This window comes from Astatotilapia calliptera, chromosome 4 (genome assembly GCF_900246225.1).
Source record: "Astatotilapia calliptera chromosome 4, fAstCal1.2, whole genome shotgun sequence".
Lineage (NCBI taxonomy): Eukaryota > Metazoa > Chordata > Actinopteri > Cichliformes > Cichlidae > Astatotilapia > Astatotilapia calliptera.
The window spans coordinates 8,128,228-8,145,708 of NC_039305.1; the positions used below are offsets into that span (position 1 = coordinate 8,128,228).

Sequence of the window (17,481 nt, forward strand, 5' to 3'; positions counted from 1 at the left end):
TGTCCATCCTGGTTACAACCCAATGAATATCTTAGCATCTTCAGTTCTGCCACCCCCGGCTCAACCTCATGCTTTTTTGTAAGTGCCACCATCTCCAAACAGTAACATCTTGTAAATGTTTCCTTTCACCTTTGTTGCTATCCTTCTGTCACAAATCATCTGTCACTCATTTCCACTCACTCTAACCTGCCTACTCGTTTTTCTTCACCTCTAATGGGCAGTGTTTGTTGCTTTAGATTGTTAAACTCACCAACTTTCACTATCTCATCTCCTTGCATCTTCACATGTTCAAAATGAAAGATGAATTAATAGTGAAAGAATGGCTTTCTTTGCTTTGACCGATGACACAAAATTCTACATGCCCCTCAGTATATTATTAATTTCAGAATTGTTGCTAAATGCTAAAGAGTCACATGGACATAAATATATCTGCCATGATACTACCAATGAATAAAAATATCAAGATTTTTCAGCAGTCTGTTGAAAATGTCATTGCTATATAGAATAGAATAGAATAGAATTCAACTTTATTGTCATTGCACATGCACAGGTACAGTGCAACGAAATGCAGTAGGTTGATTGGACCAAGATTGGTCAAATATGATTAACACGTTTCAGGAATATGTTACATCATTCTACAGGTCAAAAGCTTGGTTGTGGCTCCAAAAGGCCATATCTCATGAAATGCCAGTCTTTTGTTTGTTGTAGTAACGACATATCACCACTCAGGGGTGCTGCCCATTCACTTGCGGCTTCTAAGCCAACCCTGGAAACATTTTGTGGCTGAATACAGCAGTGACAATTCACGTGATAGAAAAAAATTAAAAATAAATAAAATGAATAACTAGCCAAACAATTTTGCATTGAATGGTTGAGTGAGAGTGTATGGTCTGCAAAATAAGATTGCTTCAGCTTTGATCTATGCAGACCATGACATAATCTCAATTCACAAATATTATTAATGCCATATAAAACACAAGAACCATCAGTGGAGGAAAAACAGGTTTATTCTGTAGTGGCAGTTGGATTCCAATAGTTGATTGAGAACTTGGCTAAATAACAATTTATTAATTTCAAACTTCACACCAGATTTCTTGGTAAGGTACTCTAAACATTACGTCAGCTTTGTTATTTACTCGCTGATAGCACAACCAGATAGGGATGTCATCAGTGTGGCCTTTCTTTCATATCAAGAATGCTGTCTCCTGTGGAATGAGACTCCATGGTCTCTGTCCTCTCTTTATAAAGTGAAGCTTTACTGTCCATGTTTGGTACTTGCTCCATCAGAGAATTTGCCAGATCCTGTGTTTGGTGGACAGGACTGGATCCTACCGGATCATTCTGTCTGGAGCCTTCGACAGTACCTCGCTGGTCCTCGTATCCTGTGTATATCAAAGTGTGGGCTCTTGATGGCGTCAAAGAGCTAAAGGCAGTGTGATACTGTGGTTGGGCTGAAGGAGTGGTGGATAAATGTATAGGTGTCTGGGATTTGGTCTGATTATGTGAAGAATCCGAGTTGGTTTGAACACTTAGGGGTGGCTGGGAGTAGCCACAGTTTACTGTAGAACATAAGGAGTGGGTGCTGCTTATTGTGTGGATTTTTGCACTACTAACCACGTGTGAGGCCTGAGAACTTAATGGGTAGCCACTGAAGGCAGAACTGATACCCAGGAGCGATGGACCTCCATGGGCATGAGAGGAGGTCATGTAAGGAGAGCCTGGAGATGTTCTGGGTGTTTGGAAAGGGCTAGAGAAGCACTGAAGCCTCTGAGTTGTGTCTCTGTCAGAGCAGACCAGGTGTGAACAGGATGGTATTGTGCTTGACGAGTACAGCAAGGCGGAACTGGTGCACTGGGAGGGTATTCCACTGGAGTGCCATATATTTCTAGCAGGATGGCTAATCATTTCATGAACAGGTGGTAACTCAGTGGAGATATTTAAAGGGACATCCGGTTGCCAGTGGCTAGAAGTTGTCACACTTGGGTTGGGGAGCACCTGAGTGCCACATGAACATGTGGAAGCTGGAGAGTTATTGTGGAGCATTGTCATATGAGAATGCAGAAAATGTATTATGTCATGGAGTTCCTTGGCAAGGTTGGAAACATCTTGGTTTAAGTTGTTTACCTGAAAGAATGAGAAATAATGACTGTTTATTCAAAACTGTTAACTGTTTATTTGTAACTGCTATCATGTTAAGTTGATATGAATTCAAGCATTAACTGATTAGATTCACTTGGTCAAAGGTAAAGGTTACTGTGTCCTCACAAAACACATTTGGGCATATTTCAAGGAGCAGCACTTTTGCCTAATAAGGGAACATACCTCTTTGCTTAGCTTGCTGACGCTCTGTCTCACTTCTTCTGTCTCAAGAAACAGGCTACAGATGTGTAACCGATCTGAAAAAGGATTTTTTTTTTAAAAAGTGAGAAACTCATCTAATCTGTCCCGACTTTGGGTTATATTTAATGTCTAGTCCTGAATAGAAAGGCTTATATTTACAATTTCTCATTAATCATGCAGTTTTCAGACACTTTACCTGCAACATTAGTCTTTGCCTCGCTCTGTTCCATATTAAACTGAAATGTGTGATCATTATCCTCAATTCCATCCACGACCCTGACAGTAAGACAAATAGGTGTTATATTAATTTAATTATATGCAAACAGATTATTGATATTTGACCAAAGGAGAATGAATAGGTCACCTGGGGCTGAGGTTCAGAGGACTAATACAAGAACCGGATGGCATGAGTTTGGCAGGCCGATGGTTCAAGTCTAGGTCACTGGTAAGACTGGGTAAAGGAGATGGAGAGAACTCCTCGCTGAAAAAAGGTTGTGGGGAAGGACTACAACCCCTGCTTCCCTGAGCAGGTGATCGGCAGAGCTGCAGTGCGCAGATGTGCCGGAGCTCCTCGCCCAGCAACGTGCTGAGGCAGGGTTGATGGACAGGGCTGCCCATACTCTGTAGTAGAGGCAGTCTCTGGTGCTGAGAGTATTTTACGTGGTCTGTATGTTTTACATCAGCTCCTTGAATGATATAGGGTAGTTTATGATCCATAAACTGAGGAGAAAAAAGATGGAAAACTCAATGAAGCCGATTGCAAAGATTTGTGCATGATTTTTGTTTGGGTAATAGATTTGTTTGCTACAAAAATTCTTAGTCTAGTGATTTTGATAGTGTCAGAAATACTTCTCTTGTAGGATAGTTTTAATTAAGCTTAGTGTTTTTCTTGATGACTGGAGTGTAGAAACCATATATAGTACATGCTGTTTGCTCCATTTCTCTCTGTTACCTAGCAGCAACTGGAGCATTATTATCTCAACTATAAAAAAAAAAAGGCATTTTAAGTGTTTTCATATCTACATGACATTTATCAAGAGAATGCAATGCAAGCCGGACTAATCCCTTAAGCTAAGACAGATTTAACTATGGCTGTATCAAGCATGTCAAGGCTAAATTAATCATCCTAATGAGGCAGACATACCTGAGACTGCCTGGGTGTCAGCTGAAACCGTGTTACTCCCTAAAGGCATGGAAGTGAAAATGAACAAAGCATTACACTCACACTGGAAACTGAACATGTAAAGCGTTCCATATAGCATAGGTATGTTTGTACACCATATTCTGAATTGTGGTGCATTCGAATGTGTCTCATTCTCAGTTTTATTCCATTGCTTCAAAGTAAATGTCTTACATCAGCTTCACTGCCTTCTCTCAAGTTGTAGGTGAGATTGTGGTGGATGTCCAAGCTGAACCGACTGCAATACTCTGGATAAAGCCCCAGGACCTCCCTCAAAGCCCTGACACTGATGTACTGCAAGTCGCAGTATGTCAGTGCCTTCACATCTGCATTGGTCTTGATCACCTTGTCATGCTCTGGTAGGTCAGCCCCTATGAGGTCGCCTTTGCCTGTAGGGATTGTCACATAAGCATAGTATGTGTAATATGTCAATACACAGCTAATATGTAGAGAAATCTGTATGAGATTAACATTAAAACACTGGGTGCACACTGACCCAGGATCGCTAGGACCATGCCATCTTTCAGAACCTCCAGGGAACCGGAGCACACAAAGTAATTAGCTTGTAGGGCATCTCCTTGGCGAATAAGATATTCCCCTGGTGCACAGAAGGAAGTTTTGATGTGGAGGGAGAGGGAGCGCAGACACCCTCTGCTGGCTCGCTCAAACACAGGCAGCTGCAGTATGTCTTTGTTCAGATGCATGGTAATGTCAGCTCGCAGTTCATCTGGGAAGTCATGTAACAGCTAAGAGCGAGGACACGATAAAAATAAGAACCGCTATTTAATAGTTAACCACCGTACCGGTACTTAAATGCATATAGAGCTTTGCAAGACACAAATTACCCTCTTTTTTTAAGTACTTGTAATTATCAGCTCATTGTTCACCCAGATATTCTTCTCACAGAAACAAAACTCCACTGCCTTCTTGTCTTGCTACATTTCGGCTTGATAAAACTGGAATATTGCAGTACTGCATTTACGTGTTTCCTGTAAAGTCTGTCCCTCCTCTTGTAGTCAAAAATCACCAGGTACTCTCCTTTTAAAATACTTCAATCTTTTTGTTTTAGACAATTACTTAGAGATATTTGACTATGCAATAGTGCTACTAAGAAGCCTACACATATGGTATGGTTAACCACTCCTAAATTAAACAAATTAAAAAAAGGGCAGACTGTGTTTTTAAAGACATGATAATACTGCCAGCATGTTCTCAGAAACCAGTGGCTCTCTCTGTTACCTTCAACACTGAATTAATTATCTGAGGATACTGATGGTTGGGGGTGTTAATGAGTGCTCTCTCTATTTCAGCTCCAACCCTTGTAATTACAGGAACTTCTCCTAGATAGGCTCTGGCAGTATACTGAAATTCTATTTGCAAAAAAGGACTATCTACTTAAAGAACTGGAATAAGACTCCAGAGAATCTGAGGTGCCCCATATTTTAAGAATGGCATTTCTGAGTGTAGAATAACCAATATCCAAAAAGAATAGACATATTCTTCAGCTACATATTAAAAATGATGCATTCTGCCAGAAAAATAACTTATTATGTCCAAGCAAATATTTTTCATAAACACAAAGAGCCAGGAGAACACGGCTACAGTGTGATTCTTTACCCACCTCATTGGTGTTGATTCCATTGTTGACAGACCAGGTGGCCTGAAAGTACTCCAACATCCTTTGCTTGAGCTGTTGAGGTAGCCGATGCACACGGATGAAGTCCTTGAGATCCTTCATGCGGGTGTGGTAGAGGGAGCGACGTGAGTACATGCGCTGGATGATAGCAGTCACGTTGCCAAAGACTACTGCATGCATCAGGGCTGGAGGTGACAGAAATATGGGGACATTCTTGAAACATTTTTCATATAGTTGGGAATTTCCTGCCATGTCCTTTAAACTCACCTCCCATCAGCATAATACAGATGGAGAAGATTTTCTCTGCATCTGTATTGGCGCACACATTCCCAAAACCAACACTTGTAAGGCTGCTGAGGGTGAAATAGAGAGAAGCAATGTAGGCGCTAGGCAAGGATGGACCACCCACGGTGCTGTTGATGTACGGCGTCTCCAGACGTTTTCCCAGCTCCTGAAGCCAACCTGGTGGAAGAGGTTAGAAGGTTGTTACGTAGGTCTATCTGAGTGATTAAATTAACTTTTGTTATTCTTTTTTAATGGTTGAACTTTTCTGCTGTCGTAGGTGATATAATACATGATATAATATAGAATGACATAATGTGTTACTGGTGATATAATGTAATCATTTCTTGACCTACACTTCCTCTGAGGAAACAAGCTAGGGGATGAAATGATGCTGAAGCATTCAAGCATTAGCTGAGATGTGCAGCACTGACACGGCGATGTTGCCAAAAAAAAAGACACCTAATTTGTCTCAGTAAAGCAAACGAGTGAGGGAGAATATTATACTTTTAACTGTGTGGGACTATTCAAACAAAACTGCAGTGTCCTCACCTATGTCCCAGGTTACTGGGTCACCGCTTTCTATCTCCTTGCGTCCAATGATATACCAGACACAAGCCATCCAATGAGCAAGCAGTGCAAACACAGACATGAGCAGGGTCAGGACTACAGCGCTGTACTGGGAATATCGATCCAGTTTTTGTAACAGCCGTAGCAAGCGCAGCAGACGGACTGTTTTCAACAGGTGCACCAATGAAGTCTGGAAAAGGAGTGGAAAAGTACAACATCAAAGATGCAGATTAGTTTATTTAGTAGTTTTGCCGTTCAAGGATCTGTATGAGTGTGTTTAACTTGTGACACATCCCCACTTCTCTGTTAGTACCATCAAATACTATCAAAGTTAGAACAGCGTAATAGCTGGAGAGTTTGCAGCGGACGTCGAGCAAAACAAAAATACAGTTAGGGAGATGACTTTGTGCGTCAGCTGAAGTTGCCTTTGGCAAACTAAGACTAATCCATGAGAAGTACTAGTGTCGAAGCAAGCAGACTAACAAGAATGTTCAGTGAAGGGCATGAATGTAGAAGGATAATCATCTCCACTCTCTTCTCTGGGGGAAATAGCACTATAGCATTACTCACTATAGGCTTAAAGTTAGTCCATTTAAAGACACTGGAAAGTATAAAACAAAGGTCATTTTAGATTTTCACGTATCTGGAATAAAAGTCTTACCACTGTAATGTTGAAAGCATAGAGAAGGTCAAAGGGGAGTGCTGCAATCAGATCTACAAAGAACCAGGTAGTGCAATAATGGAGGCAGATGGATCGGGTGTCGTACACCACCTGACCTGACTGACTCACAAAGGTGGTACGGAAATTCAGGAGAATATCTGAAAAGGAACAGTAAAGTTAAAAACAAAAGAGAAAGATGGCAAACCAGAACAAAGAAAACAAGATTTCACTAGAGTCATAGCCGGGGCAGTTAATATATAAAATAATATACATTACAACAATATAGCTCAAGAAGACAGCGGGATATTAGGATACAAAGCCTCATTTCAGCAAATAATTAAATCATTGTTATAGTGCTAGTTAAAGTTGCACAGATTCTATGAGTAAGGGGCGGGGGTTGCAGCCCAAGAATGTTAAACAAAGAAACATATCAAGCTGCATGTTGCAAGGACAAATAGAATTTGCAGCATAAGAAGCACAAAGCAGTTAATGCAAGGTTTCCCTGGCAATAAACCCAACTCTCTTTTGTATACTGAAAAGGCGACTGTTTGTTTAATTTCAGTAAGACTGAACTGAGGATGAGTTTAAATGAAAGAAAAAAAGGAAAAACGTGTTACCAGGTGAGCTAATTTTGTGATGGTGTCTGTCCCCAGACAAACTTGTTGAGAGACAAGAAGTCAGCGAGCCTCGTGGCACATGTGCTATCGCGCATTCTTTGGAGGAAAAATGGGACGACGTGAGAGAAATCTAATTATGATTTCTAACCTAGGGCAACAAAGACAGCCTGAGTGGGTGAGAAAAAGTAGGAGGTAGTCGTGTGTTAGCCATTGCCAGGGAAACTACTGCAGCTGCACTGGGGAATATGTTTCTTCATTTAAACTTAACATTGTTGTCTGTTCGTAATGTAAGTAACAGGTAGAAGAGACTAGTAGCTTGCAGAGTAGAACCTCTTAGAAAAACATTTTCATTTGTTTAAGGTGTTTAGTATTTCAATTTTACCTAAAAAAATATTAAAGGTTATACTACTGCATCCTTATTTTTTTCAATAAATTCAAATATATTATACCAAGAATGAAGAGCATCTCTACAGCAATGTCACTGCCTATGGTACTGCGGCTGACAAGTGGCCGATGGTCACGGTCCTCATCATGGCTGACAAAGCAGACGTTGTAAGGCACTGTGACTGCGACATAGAAAGTTGCCAGAAGGATTAACCAGTCCCACAGAGCCTTGAACATGCTGTAGTGCAGCAGGATAAAGCGGGACCTCTTCACAGCTGCCACCTTGTACTCTGGCAGGGACGGTTTCTGGAACACACTCTGAAAAGATAACAAGTCATTCAGCTTTAGACTTCAAATCAGCACTGCTTTGATATCCTTGCTTGGTGGCATAGTGATGACACAGATGGAGAGAGTAAGCTAATTTTACAAGCCTGCAAATCTCAAGTGCCCGGACTGTGTTTGCAAGTACTTTAATTCTTGAAGGGCACTAAAAGTATGACACATCATCATCATCATCATCACAGCTGTTTGAATAGGGCCAACTGCCTCTATCTGGTACACAAAGTACGTACCTTGGTACTAAATGCAAAACTCACCTGACTCAGGGTTACCTGATTATTAGCATATAAAGGACAGCTTTGTTGTTGAGTGTAAATGTTTAGCTAGTAAAAGTGCAAAACTGTGCTTTAGTTTTATGTATTTATTTCTAAGCCAGTGGTTTGCTCTCACATTAGGCAACTTCTTCTTGTTCCTCTTGGTGAACAGCCTGTTCAAGTGGTGTAGAATGGTTCTCCCCCTCTCTCTACTTTGAAAAAAGTGTGATTGTCCACTTTTTCTTCTCTGGTCAGCAATCTCTAACATTCCTGTAAGGAAAATAATACGCACTAAATAAAATTGTGTGTAAATTATGCCAAAAAATGCACATTAAATGACACAAAAAATAAGTGCTTTTGTTAAAAACTAAAGAAACGCAAGCAGCCAGGCCTCACCGTCTCTTTGAGTACAGCGATATTTTTTTCCATGTGATTCGCTGACATCTTTGAAGGATAACAGGAACAGCACAACCTCACCTTTCTCATTTTTAATTGGTACAATATCCAGGAGGCACCAGAATGGATTTCCTGGGAGTATTAAAAATGTTATTACAAAGACATTACCTCGTCAGACAATTAATTCACCAAAATGATGATTAGATCTCTAATACTGATGAAATAACAATTTTTTTTGTTGCCAAGCTCAAGTCATTCTCGTTTGTGACCGTGAGTGTCTGTGATTCTCACCATTTTTCCTATAAAAACAGACTTCTCCTTGGTACTCCTGCTGGCCTTCCAGGGCTTTGTCTACCTGTTGAATCACATTTTCACTGGTCTCAGCCCCGTGAAGGAAACGACACGTGCAGGTTTTCTGCATCACCTCTGTTCGAACAAAGCCGGTTAACTCACAAAAGCCATCGGAGCAGTAGACAATAGGGTATCCACAGCTCCCCTGAGTATTTCCCAGGAGGAAGTTACAGTCTGTGAGGAAAATAAAAAGATCAAAAATCAGGTAAAGTTATTGTGTGACCTGGAGAAACAGACATGGCGAACCGAACAGTAGGAAGTGAATAGATGTATCCAAAGTATATAGCTGCAGTTCTGAAAGAAAACATTTAAATGTGTCAAGTATAATGTTTTTTAATATAAATTTTTAAATACAAGTTCTTTTGAAGCACAAAAAGTAACTTTTCCTATCTGAGTCATTCTTTGTATTTTCAGCTCAGAACCCTGAAGTTGGCAGTTATCTAGTGTACATCAAAGAGAGCTTTGAAGTTTGCTGCTGGTGAGCATTAAGTCCAAGAATATATGCAGAGTGCCAGCTGGTCCCAGGACCTCAGTGAGACTCTGGTTCTAAATCATTTTCAGTCATTAGACATTGCACTGATGAATATTTTCCAAAATGTTTTGTCCTGTTAACCAAAAATTTCAATTACATTTCCACCAAACTATGCGGAATTGGTGGAGTTCATTTAAACTGATTGATTTCCTGGCATGGACCCGGCACAATTTATGAGCAAAGTTTAGGTTAGGGTTTTTGGGAATGCTATCCAGAAGCTTAATGTTAGCCTACTTTATCAATTCCAAAACCAATTTTGTGTGCAAACATCTTTTCAAACCTCTAATTGTTGATTTGAGGTGAAGTTAAAGTCCTCCTTTTTTTATTTTTCCATTCACTTCACAGTGAGTCAGGGTGGCTGTAGCTCAAGAGGTAGAGCGGGTCAACTGCTGGTTGGAAGGTTGGTGGTTTAATCCCTTGCTGCTCCAGTCTGTATGCTAAATATACTTGGGAAAGATACTAACCCCAAGTCGAAGATGTGTGAATGAGGGATGTTGTATAAAGTGCTTTGAGTGCTCTGGGAGAGCAGAAAAGTACTATATAAGAATCAGTCCACTGACAATGTGAATGGAAAACAGCCCCATAGTAAGATGCTGCCACCACCCTGCTTGACAGACTGTACATTACATCTTTACTCCACCAACAATAGCTCTTATCATTGTTGCCAAATAATTAATAATTAAATAACAGTGTAAGAATAGCTTTTCTTTGTGTATCACCAGTCAAAAAGGTGGAAAATAGAATAGCTTACCCAACTTGCCCAGTTCCTTAAGTTACAAACTGATATATAGAAATAAACTGTTTGGGGTGATGCACTTTAGACTCTATTGTAAAGGGACGCAACAACCAGATGTCTTCATCATTCAATGACTAATGGAAGTGTGCTTTCAGTTGTCCAACCCATCAATATTTAGACAAATAGACTGAGTACACTGACATGTCATCTTTTATTTGTTTATTCAAACACACTTTGATGCAAGCAAATTTAATTCCCCCAAAGTTCTTTGTTTGCTTATGTAGCAAAGCACTCCAATGATGATATAGCTGCAAGGACAACACCAAGCACCTGTACTGCGGCCAGATATAATGAGGCTGATGCTTTGTGTTCTCTCTACAGCTTGGAAAGTAAACAGAGACCGATAATAGCAGTTTATTCAGATGCATGCTGTCATACGGTGTTGTATTTTAAATGATTTTTCAACCACAAAATAATTGCCAGCATCACTAAAGGGTGCTAACAAAGTGTTGCCTCCAGAAGAACACATGTGCAAGGTTTTTTATTTTATTTCATTTTTTCACCTGAAGTGTCTGCACTTAATCTCATAAGAAGCTAAATTAAGATCTTCCTGCGCCTATGTTGCCATGGCAATTTGTGCAGGAAAAAAAATGGTAATGTTGAAACAGTAACCTCACTCTGATTTGTACAAAACACATTTAATAGATTTGACTAAGTCCCCTTGCTCAAAGGGGACCTGCTACGATAATCTCCTGCACCACATTTGTATTTTTGGACATTATTGGACTAGCTGTGCATGATTTACAGTTGAAATAACCTTAATTTATCTGATACTGGTGCAAGCCCGCAGTCTTAAAGCTACTCTGACTTTCTTTTGACTAGCCACCCCTCACAAACAAAAGGTTTGAATAGCAATTGGGTCAACATGCCATGACCATGGTTAACACTGACACTCATCAAACCTCAAAATGATGTGATTCACTACAAAAACATTGTTAAAATGCAAGCATTTGTTGATTCAGATGCATTTAGTTTTGCTAACTATCCACAACAGAACGTGGGGAGGAGAAAACTGCAATTTCAGCACAAAAACAAACACATGTTTGATAGACTCCTTATGCTTCTACAGGCTACAGTGCACATATATCTAATGAATATTATTCTGAAAGCTTTAAAATTGTCGATTAAGATCAGTACCCTGTATAAGTTGTGAGTGACTAGATGAAAAAGTAAACTTTTCCTGCTTTCACAGGTTGACTGAACCACACCTCAAATTATATTTGATTGGCTCTCTGTCTCTTGCATATGCAGTAATTCATCTAAATTAATCTCTCTGCTCTCATGTCAGGATCATACTGCCTATATTCAGTCACCCTCACAGTATGTGATCCAACACTTTCAAATCAATTAACATATATTTTTCAACTATTCCTGGATTCCTGCGGCATTATGCTGAAGCCATCTCTTGTCAGTTGATCCTTTTACATCCTACTCAGTGACTTGATCAGTCCACCGACGCACGACTCACATACAGAGGCACTGTGGCTGCCAGATAATGAAAACATGTTTGCTGCCCAGATATGTGTAAATGCAATTCTATATCTGCTTTCTGCGGATGTGAAGGTGAGGGCAAAAAACCTCAGAGAACAGATGGAGAATTATAATTATATATAATTATATATATATATTGTTGATGTGTTTCTCTTTTTTTTTCGCTAAATCTGATGTAGAGTAAAACTGACATGCTTGGATACTTGATGTAAGATGTAACTTTCCATGCCTGGTATTGTTCATATGTGTTTGAGTGGGTGTAACCAGGTGGATCTGTTCCATATGCTAAGGTAATAAGATTTTTCTTTCTGTATATTAAGTGTTATAGTGTGAGAATGTTGTTTCATTTCTTTGCTTCTGAGGCAGAACAAGCAGGAAGAAAAGCCACGTATTACCCAGAAACAAGAAGAAAAAAAGTACAATATTCTATGTGCTGTAGAGTGAGACTGTTAATCTGCCTCTTCATCTCATGCTAGGTTACATAAGACTGGAAAAATAATTGTGCTTTCTTAGTAATCCAAGCACATGTAAATATTAGCTTTACATTGTAGTGTAGTTTCGCATAATGAGCAAAAATCAAATCATGTCAAGCACTTGGTGCATAAGCTACATTTTCATTTGAAACTTTAATGGCTGTAATTAAATGCTAAAAAGTAATATGTTTTATTAGAGCTGGTATTTAATCAGGATTAATTATTCAGCAAAGTCTAGTGTTTAAATCCAGTAGTGTTTTCACAGTTATTAGCATCATTCTGTAACTGCCGCACATAGTTATTTAATTAACGACACTGTGCTGAGCCGGTCTTATAATAAACAATAGATTTTTCAGTAACTTTTTAAAAAGCTCATATATATATTTTTTCCCTTCTTTTTTGGTAGATTTTAAACTGAAAGAAAGATGCCAGACTTTAGCTCTAAAACTTTAATCTTGCTCCTGAATAATTTGATTTGCCTTTATTTATTTATTTTGTTTGCTGTTGAGAAAGACCTTGACATTATTATCAACAGGGAAATATTCTAACAAGCAACACATCATCTCAACAAGTGGCTCTTCAGCTCCAACATATTAAATGGGATCTCACTACTGTTGGACATATTGATTGACAGCAGTGTTTATCAGCGCCTGTCACAGTCCTAAATTGGGTTACAGAAATGCCAATGGCAAAAATCCTAAACGCAAGCTGGGAAAGCTTCATCTTTAAAATTGATTGACCTTTTGCAGCCAACATATTTCATATATAAATGTATTATATACCATTTCTTTCAATATAAGTAATACACATTTTAAGAAGAACACATACTGATCAAAATCTGCGGGGACTAGCAGTTTGACTTGTCCAACAATATCAGTCGCAGATTCCGAATACTTGGTCTGCAGGTTAATCGATTTACTATTCATGTATATTCATCAGAAATGTAATTATCAGCATTCTTTTAAAAAATCTGTATTAATGCAAAGTGATCCCCTCTCCCCAAAATACTTACGAGTTCCATCAAAGTGATTGGCAATGGTGTCCAAGAAGGTATTTTGTGGAGCAAGGAGGCCCTTCATTACAGGCATCTTTCACCAGAAAAAAAGGTCACAGAGTCCTAGTTTCAATTAGTTTGCCACCATTCCCTATAGAAGACCCGAATTAGACTTTCAACACCGCTTCTTGAGTTTTCTTGTAACTCTTCAGTGGAGTGGAAGTTTTATATATTCTATATTGAGTGGATAAAACTACTGAAATGTATCACAGAGTTTTCCATTTCTTCTTTGAAGGAAAATTCAGAGGTTTTCCGTGCTAAAGCTCTAAAGCTTTTCTCAGCCTGAGTCAGAAGTATTCAGGTTCAGTTGTGCATCGCTCTGTGCTCAGCACTGCTCCAGTATCACAGCAAAGTCTCAGCTGCTCCTCAGTCAGTGTAACTCCACTCTCCATGAATCTTGCCACTGAGTCCCCAGCCTCTCTCGCTCCCTCCCTCCCCTTCTCTCTCGCTCCCTCTCTCTCATAGAAAAAAGCTTGAACCATCCCCCGTTCTATCCACTGAATTTATGAAATATCTCTTGCCTTCACTTTCTTTCTCACATAAAACCTTGCCTTCTCCCCAGAGAAGTTATTAGAAATAACTTTCCTTTTTCTTCCATCTCTTGCTTTCTCATGCTCTCACCTCTATCTTTTGTGAAACTCCACAATGGGAGGCAGAAGATGATTTTCTGTTGCTTAGACTTCTCACTTAAATTACCAATCATTTTTCTGAGGTACAGCTGGATCCCGCGTTAATAACACAGAAAGGGAGGTGTGTGTGCACGTTTTGTTTGCTGTGGAAGAAAGCAACTGATTATCTTCTTTGGCATCTCTGGAAAGATTCTGTGTTTTTATCAGCCCTTCTTTTGACACATGAGGGTAGAGGTCAAGTTGAATAAAGCACAGCATCAAGCGATTCACGTTTTTGCTCAGTGTAATAACAGTCAATTTGCTGCTAGGCTTTTTGTTGGTGTGCTGGAAGAATCTAACAGGCTGCTGTCTGTATCACCACCTCGATTTCACATTTTCTTTACTCCCCATGCATCAACAAACACCCACGCAGATAGTTGCTGTAGAAGATGCAGTAAAAACCTATACACACAAACTGACCTCGAAATAGCAGATTTCACTGGTTCTTTATGTTTCATCGTCACTTATTAGCATTTCCTCTCGACTCCATATGGTTGCATAAAGCTGTTGTGCACACAAATCCACTATATTAGTTACGCATATATATTCATACCCATGAAAATTTCTATTTTTAATCACAAACAGTTTTGTTTTTGTTTGTTTTAACCAGAGGTACTTTCTGTTGGACAGATTTGAGATTTATATGCATCTGTGTCAGTTTGGCAGATATAAAAAAATTCTTTAAAAAGCCACCAGCCGGACTGAGTTTGAGTCAGGTGCCTGGCAATGATTGCGAGCATTACAGGGAGGCATGTGTCTGTTCCAGTATTTCAAATCGGCAGACTACCTTGGAAGTCTATGCCTTTAATACCTGGTAAGGAAGCAGTTAAAAAAACAGTTTGTGCTTTATGTTTTATTCTCCCCATACTACACTTAGATGAAGCAAAATTAAATTTAAGAAACCTGAAGCACCCTACATGCACTGGTGGCTGGTTACTATTTACCTTGGGTGTGGCTGATGGATTGTGCTTATAGACTAACACGAAGGTTGTTTTTATTTTTTGGCTGGATTCAGGCATTCATCAGTGATTTTCACGTGGATAAATCTTGATTATCTATTTTAAATCTCTGGGTGTCTTCCACAGTCTGCTTTTTATCCCATAGTCCTCCCATCACCCAAGAAATGATCATTACTGTATGTGATGTCTATCAAATGCTTAACTTATTCCAGAAAATAAAATTGAGTGTTTGTCACCTTTGTATATAGTCATGAAAGTTAACAGTTGATCAGCTTTGATTCTTTTTTATTAGATCACAGACCCTTTTACATATATGTACAATATAGAACATTTTTCCTAAAATTTGGAGATCACATTCAAATTCACATTATTTCTGAGGAAAAAAAAAATATATACATTTGGTGGAAGATGTGACTTTTTTCATCTAAACAGCGTCCCTGGTTTTACTCAGTTTCAAACAGGCAGGGGTGTCATAATGGTCGTTCCAGATTGAGCCATCCAGTCCATGTACTGCTCCCCAGCTCTCTCTCTGGTTCTCTTCCCCATTGTCAGAATCCCTGCTGCTTGGTTCCTGGAGCCTTGTAGGAGCTGTTGGAGTCGGCTCTGAAAGCGATACTCGTCCTCTTTTCGTTTGCCCAGAGTGAGGATCCCAGCGGCCGCATCATCCGTGAGGGCTCCACCCGGTCCCTTGTTGCCTGAGCGACACAGCAACACATAAAGGCGGCAGGGACGAGACGGTTCTCTGCAGCACTCAGGCTCGCTGTGAGCGTCACAGGCCAGCTGAGACAGTAGCAGCAGCAAGACCAATACCATGGCTTTCTGGTCAGATTAAAAATATGATTTTTAGGATTAAAGAGGTATGATTAAATAACAGAAAATGCATGAAGTGCATGTAAATGTGAATTAATATGAAATTGAATGGACAAATTCCAATGCATAATAAATATAAATCACTGAATTTATAATAAAATAATACTGAAATCTATTATAAACAATGATAATAAGCCTAAAGCACTAGTCAGTCAGTATCAACATGCCCATGCAACATGTTGGTAAGCTTAAATTTTAACCAACATTGCATTACGTACAATACAAACAGCCCCCATTTAATGATAAAGTTTATAAGCCTGAACATATATGTATATAGCCAGGCATAATTAGTTATTTCTCCTATATCATAGGGAAATTATTTCTATTCTTCTATTTATTTTTATTCCCTCACTCCAGGGTTACAGAAGAGAAGATGCTGTATAATAAATGTACATATGTATTTATCATAGGAGCTTGGTGACATGATAAAACCACATTCAGTAGGAAATGGTCAGTTAAATATTTATAGGAAAATGCATTAAATGTATTCCTCGCACTACACTTGAGAATTGAATAACTGATACCAAATATCCCAAATTGTTTTTCAGTAGGCTGCTTATACCCTTAGCAGCACAAAAGGATGCTAATGTAGAAAAAGCAATTAAAAAGAACAAACAAAACAAATCAGCAAAGTAAAACCATGACAAATGCTCAACAAACAAACAAAAAAAATGAAGCTGTCTTCTTACCTTGTTATTCATTTCCATCCCAGCAGCTTGTTGGAACTTGGTGGGGAACCACAACATCTGCTCTGTTGTCTGAAGGGAAGTCATCTGGTCCCAGGGGTAGAATGAGTGTCTTTTATATTGTCCTGTGCCATCCATCCCATCAGTCCTCTGGACGTCATTTAGACCAGTGACAAACGTAGCACAAAACCACTGATTCTCTCTTTTTTTTGGGTCTTTGCTCATTTGAAGTTTGCTGTAAAGCTTTCTGCCATTAATTAGCGGCCTATCCCAGGTCATCTCCAAGACGCCTGAGTGGACCTTTGATGCACTGCAGGTATGTTTTTGTGGCTGCATGCTAAAGGTTTATTAAGACATACCATTACAATGACTGGTGAGGGGCTGAAGTCTATTAGCAAATATATATATATATATATATTTTTAAAAACGGCTGCCCTTTCTCTGCTCTAATGACAAGTTCATTCAAAGTCTATGCTAATGAGGATGCATGGACTTTACTCTCTCATAGTGAAAGCACTTCACAAGAAAAGACCTAGAAAAAGACTTCCGGTAGGGTGTCAGGCATGTCAGACACATCTGTGCACAAATGATCTGCTTTACAAATCGGGGAAAATTTGCAGTAAAAATAACAAGATAACAACTCTTAAAAGTTGTTTTTATCCTCACAACCATTTACTTAATGTTTGTTGCCATCTTATGGACAACAGGAAGTAGTGCTATCTCATTCATGATAAACTAAATGGCTTAAATCTATTTTAGTAATAAGGCAATCATTTAAGATCGATTGAGAATTGACTATGCATTACAGTGCACTTTTGTAAAGCTATATTGATTGTTGCTTTCAAATGGCTAGGTCTCTTTAAAAAATAAAAGCAGTGGCACCGTGTGTGAACCCTGCACAGTAAAAACCTTATATCAGTTTATCAGTTTAAAAATCGAAAT

General features: G+C 39.2%; 2 protein-coding genes across 2 annotated transcripts; both read right to left on the reverse strand.

Annotated features, from left to right (window-relative positions):
• Positions 1 to 997: 997 nt before the first annotated feature.
• kcnh4a (potassium voltage-gated channel, subfamily H (eag-related), member 4a) lies at positions 998 to 13,714 on the reverse strand. The gene is made up of 16 exons (XM_026164379.1): positions 13,315 to 13,714; positions 8,951 to 9,184; positions 8,660 to 8,791; positions 8,400 to 8,533; positions 7,736 to 7,988; positions 6,670 to 6,827; positions 5,991 to 6,198; positions 5,424 to 5,618; positions 5,142 to 5,341; positions 4,017 to 4,266; positions 3,695 to 3,909; positions 3,485 to 3,523; positions 2,705 to 3,060; positions 2,537 to 2,616; positions 2,323 to 2,396; positions 998 to 2,124 (listed from the first exon to the last, which is right to left on the reverse strand). The coding sequence occupies exons 1-16, from the start codon at positions 13,388 to 13,390 to the stop codon at positions 1,168 to 1,170; spliced, it is 3,561 nt and encodes a 1,186-aa protein (XP_026020164.1). The 5' UTR covers positions 13,391 to 13,714; the 3' UTR covers positions 998 to 1,167.
• Positions 13,715 to 15,289: 1,575 nt separating this feature from the next.
• Positions 15,290 to 17,323, reverse strand: hcrt (hypocretin (orexin) neuropeptide precursor). The gene is made up of 2 exons (XM_026164381.1): positions 16,543 to 17,323; positions 15,290 to 15,802 (listed from the first exon to the last, which is right to left on the reverse strand). The coding sequence occupies exons 1-2, from the start codon at positions 16,873 to 16,875 to the stop codon at positions 15,437 to 15,439; spliced, it is 699 nt and encodes a 232-aa protein (XP_026020166.1). The 5' UTR covers positions 16,876 to 17,323; the 3' UTR covers positions 15,290 to 15,436.
• Positions 17,324 to 17,481: the final 158 nt, after the last annotated feature.

What these genes read in the sequence shown, in the direction of transcription:
- kcnh4a (XM_026164379.1), bottom strand. Translation starts at nt 13,390, where the DNA reads ATGCCTGTAATGAAGGGCCTCCTTGCTCCACAAAATACCTTCTTGGAC. An exon ending in TCGCTGTACTCAAAGAGACG is followed by an intron (nt 8,534 to 8,659) that starts GTGAGGCCTGGC and finishes TTTTCCTTACAG; the next exon opens with GAATGTTAGAGATTGCTGAC. An exon ending in AGAGATGCTCTTCATTCTTG is followed by an intron (nt 6,828 to 7,735) that starts GTATAATATATT and finishes GTTCCTTTTCAG; the next exon opens with ATATTCTCCTGAATTTCCGT.
- hcrt (XM_026164381.1), bottom strand. Translation starts at nt 16,875, where the DNA reads ATGCAGCCACAAAAACATACCTGCAGTGCATCAAAGGTCCACTCAGGC. An exon ending in GGATGGAAATGAATAACAAG is followed by an intron (nt 15,803 to 16,542) that starts GTAAGAAGACAG and finishes TAATCTGACCAG; the next exon opens with AAAGCCATGGTATTGGTCTT.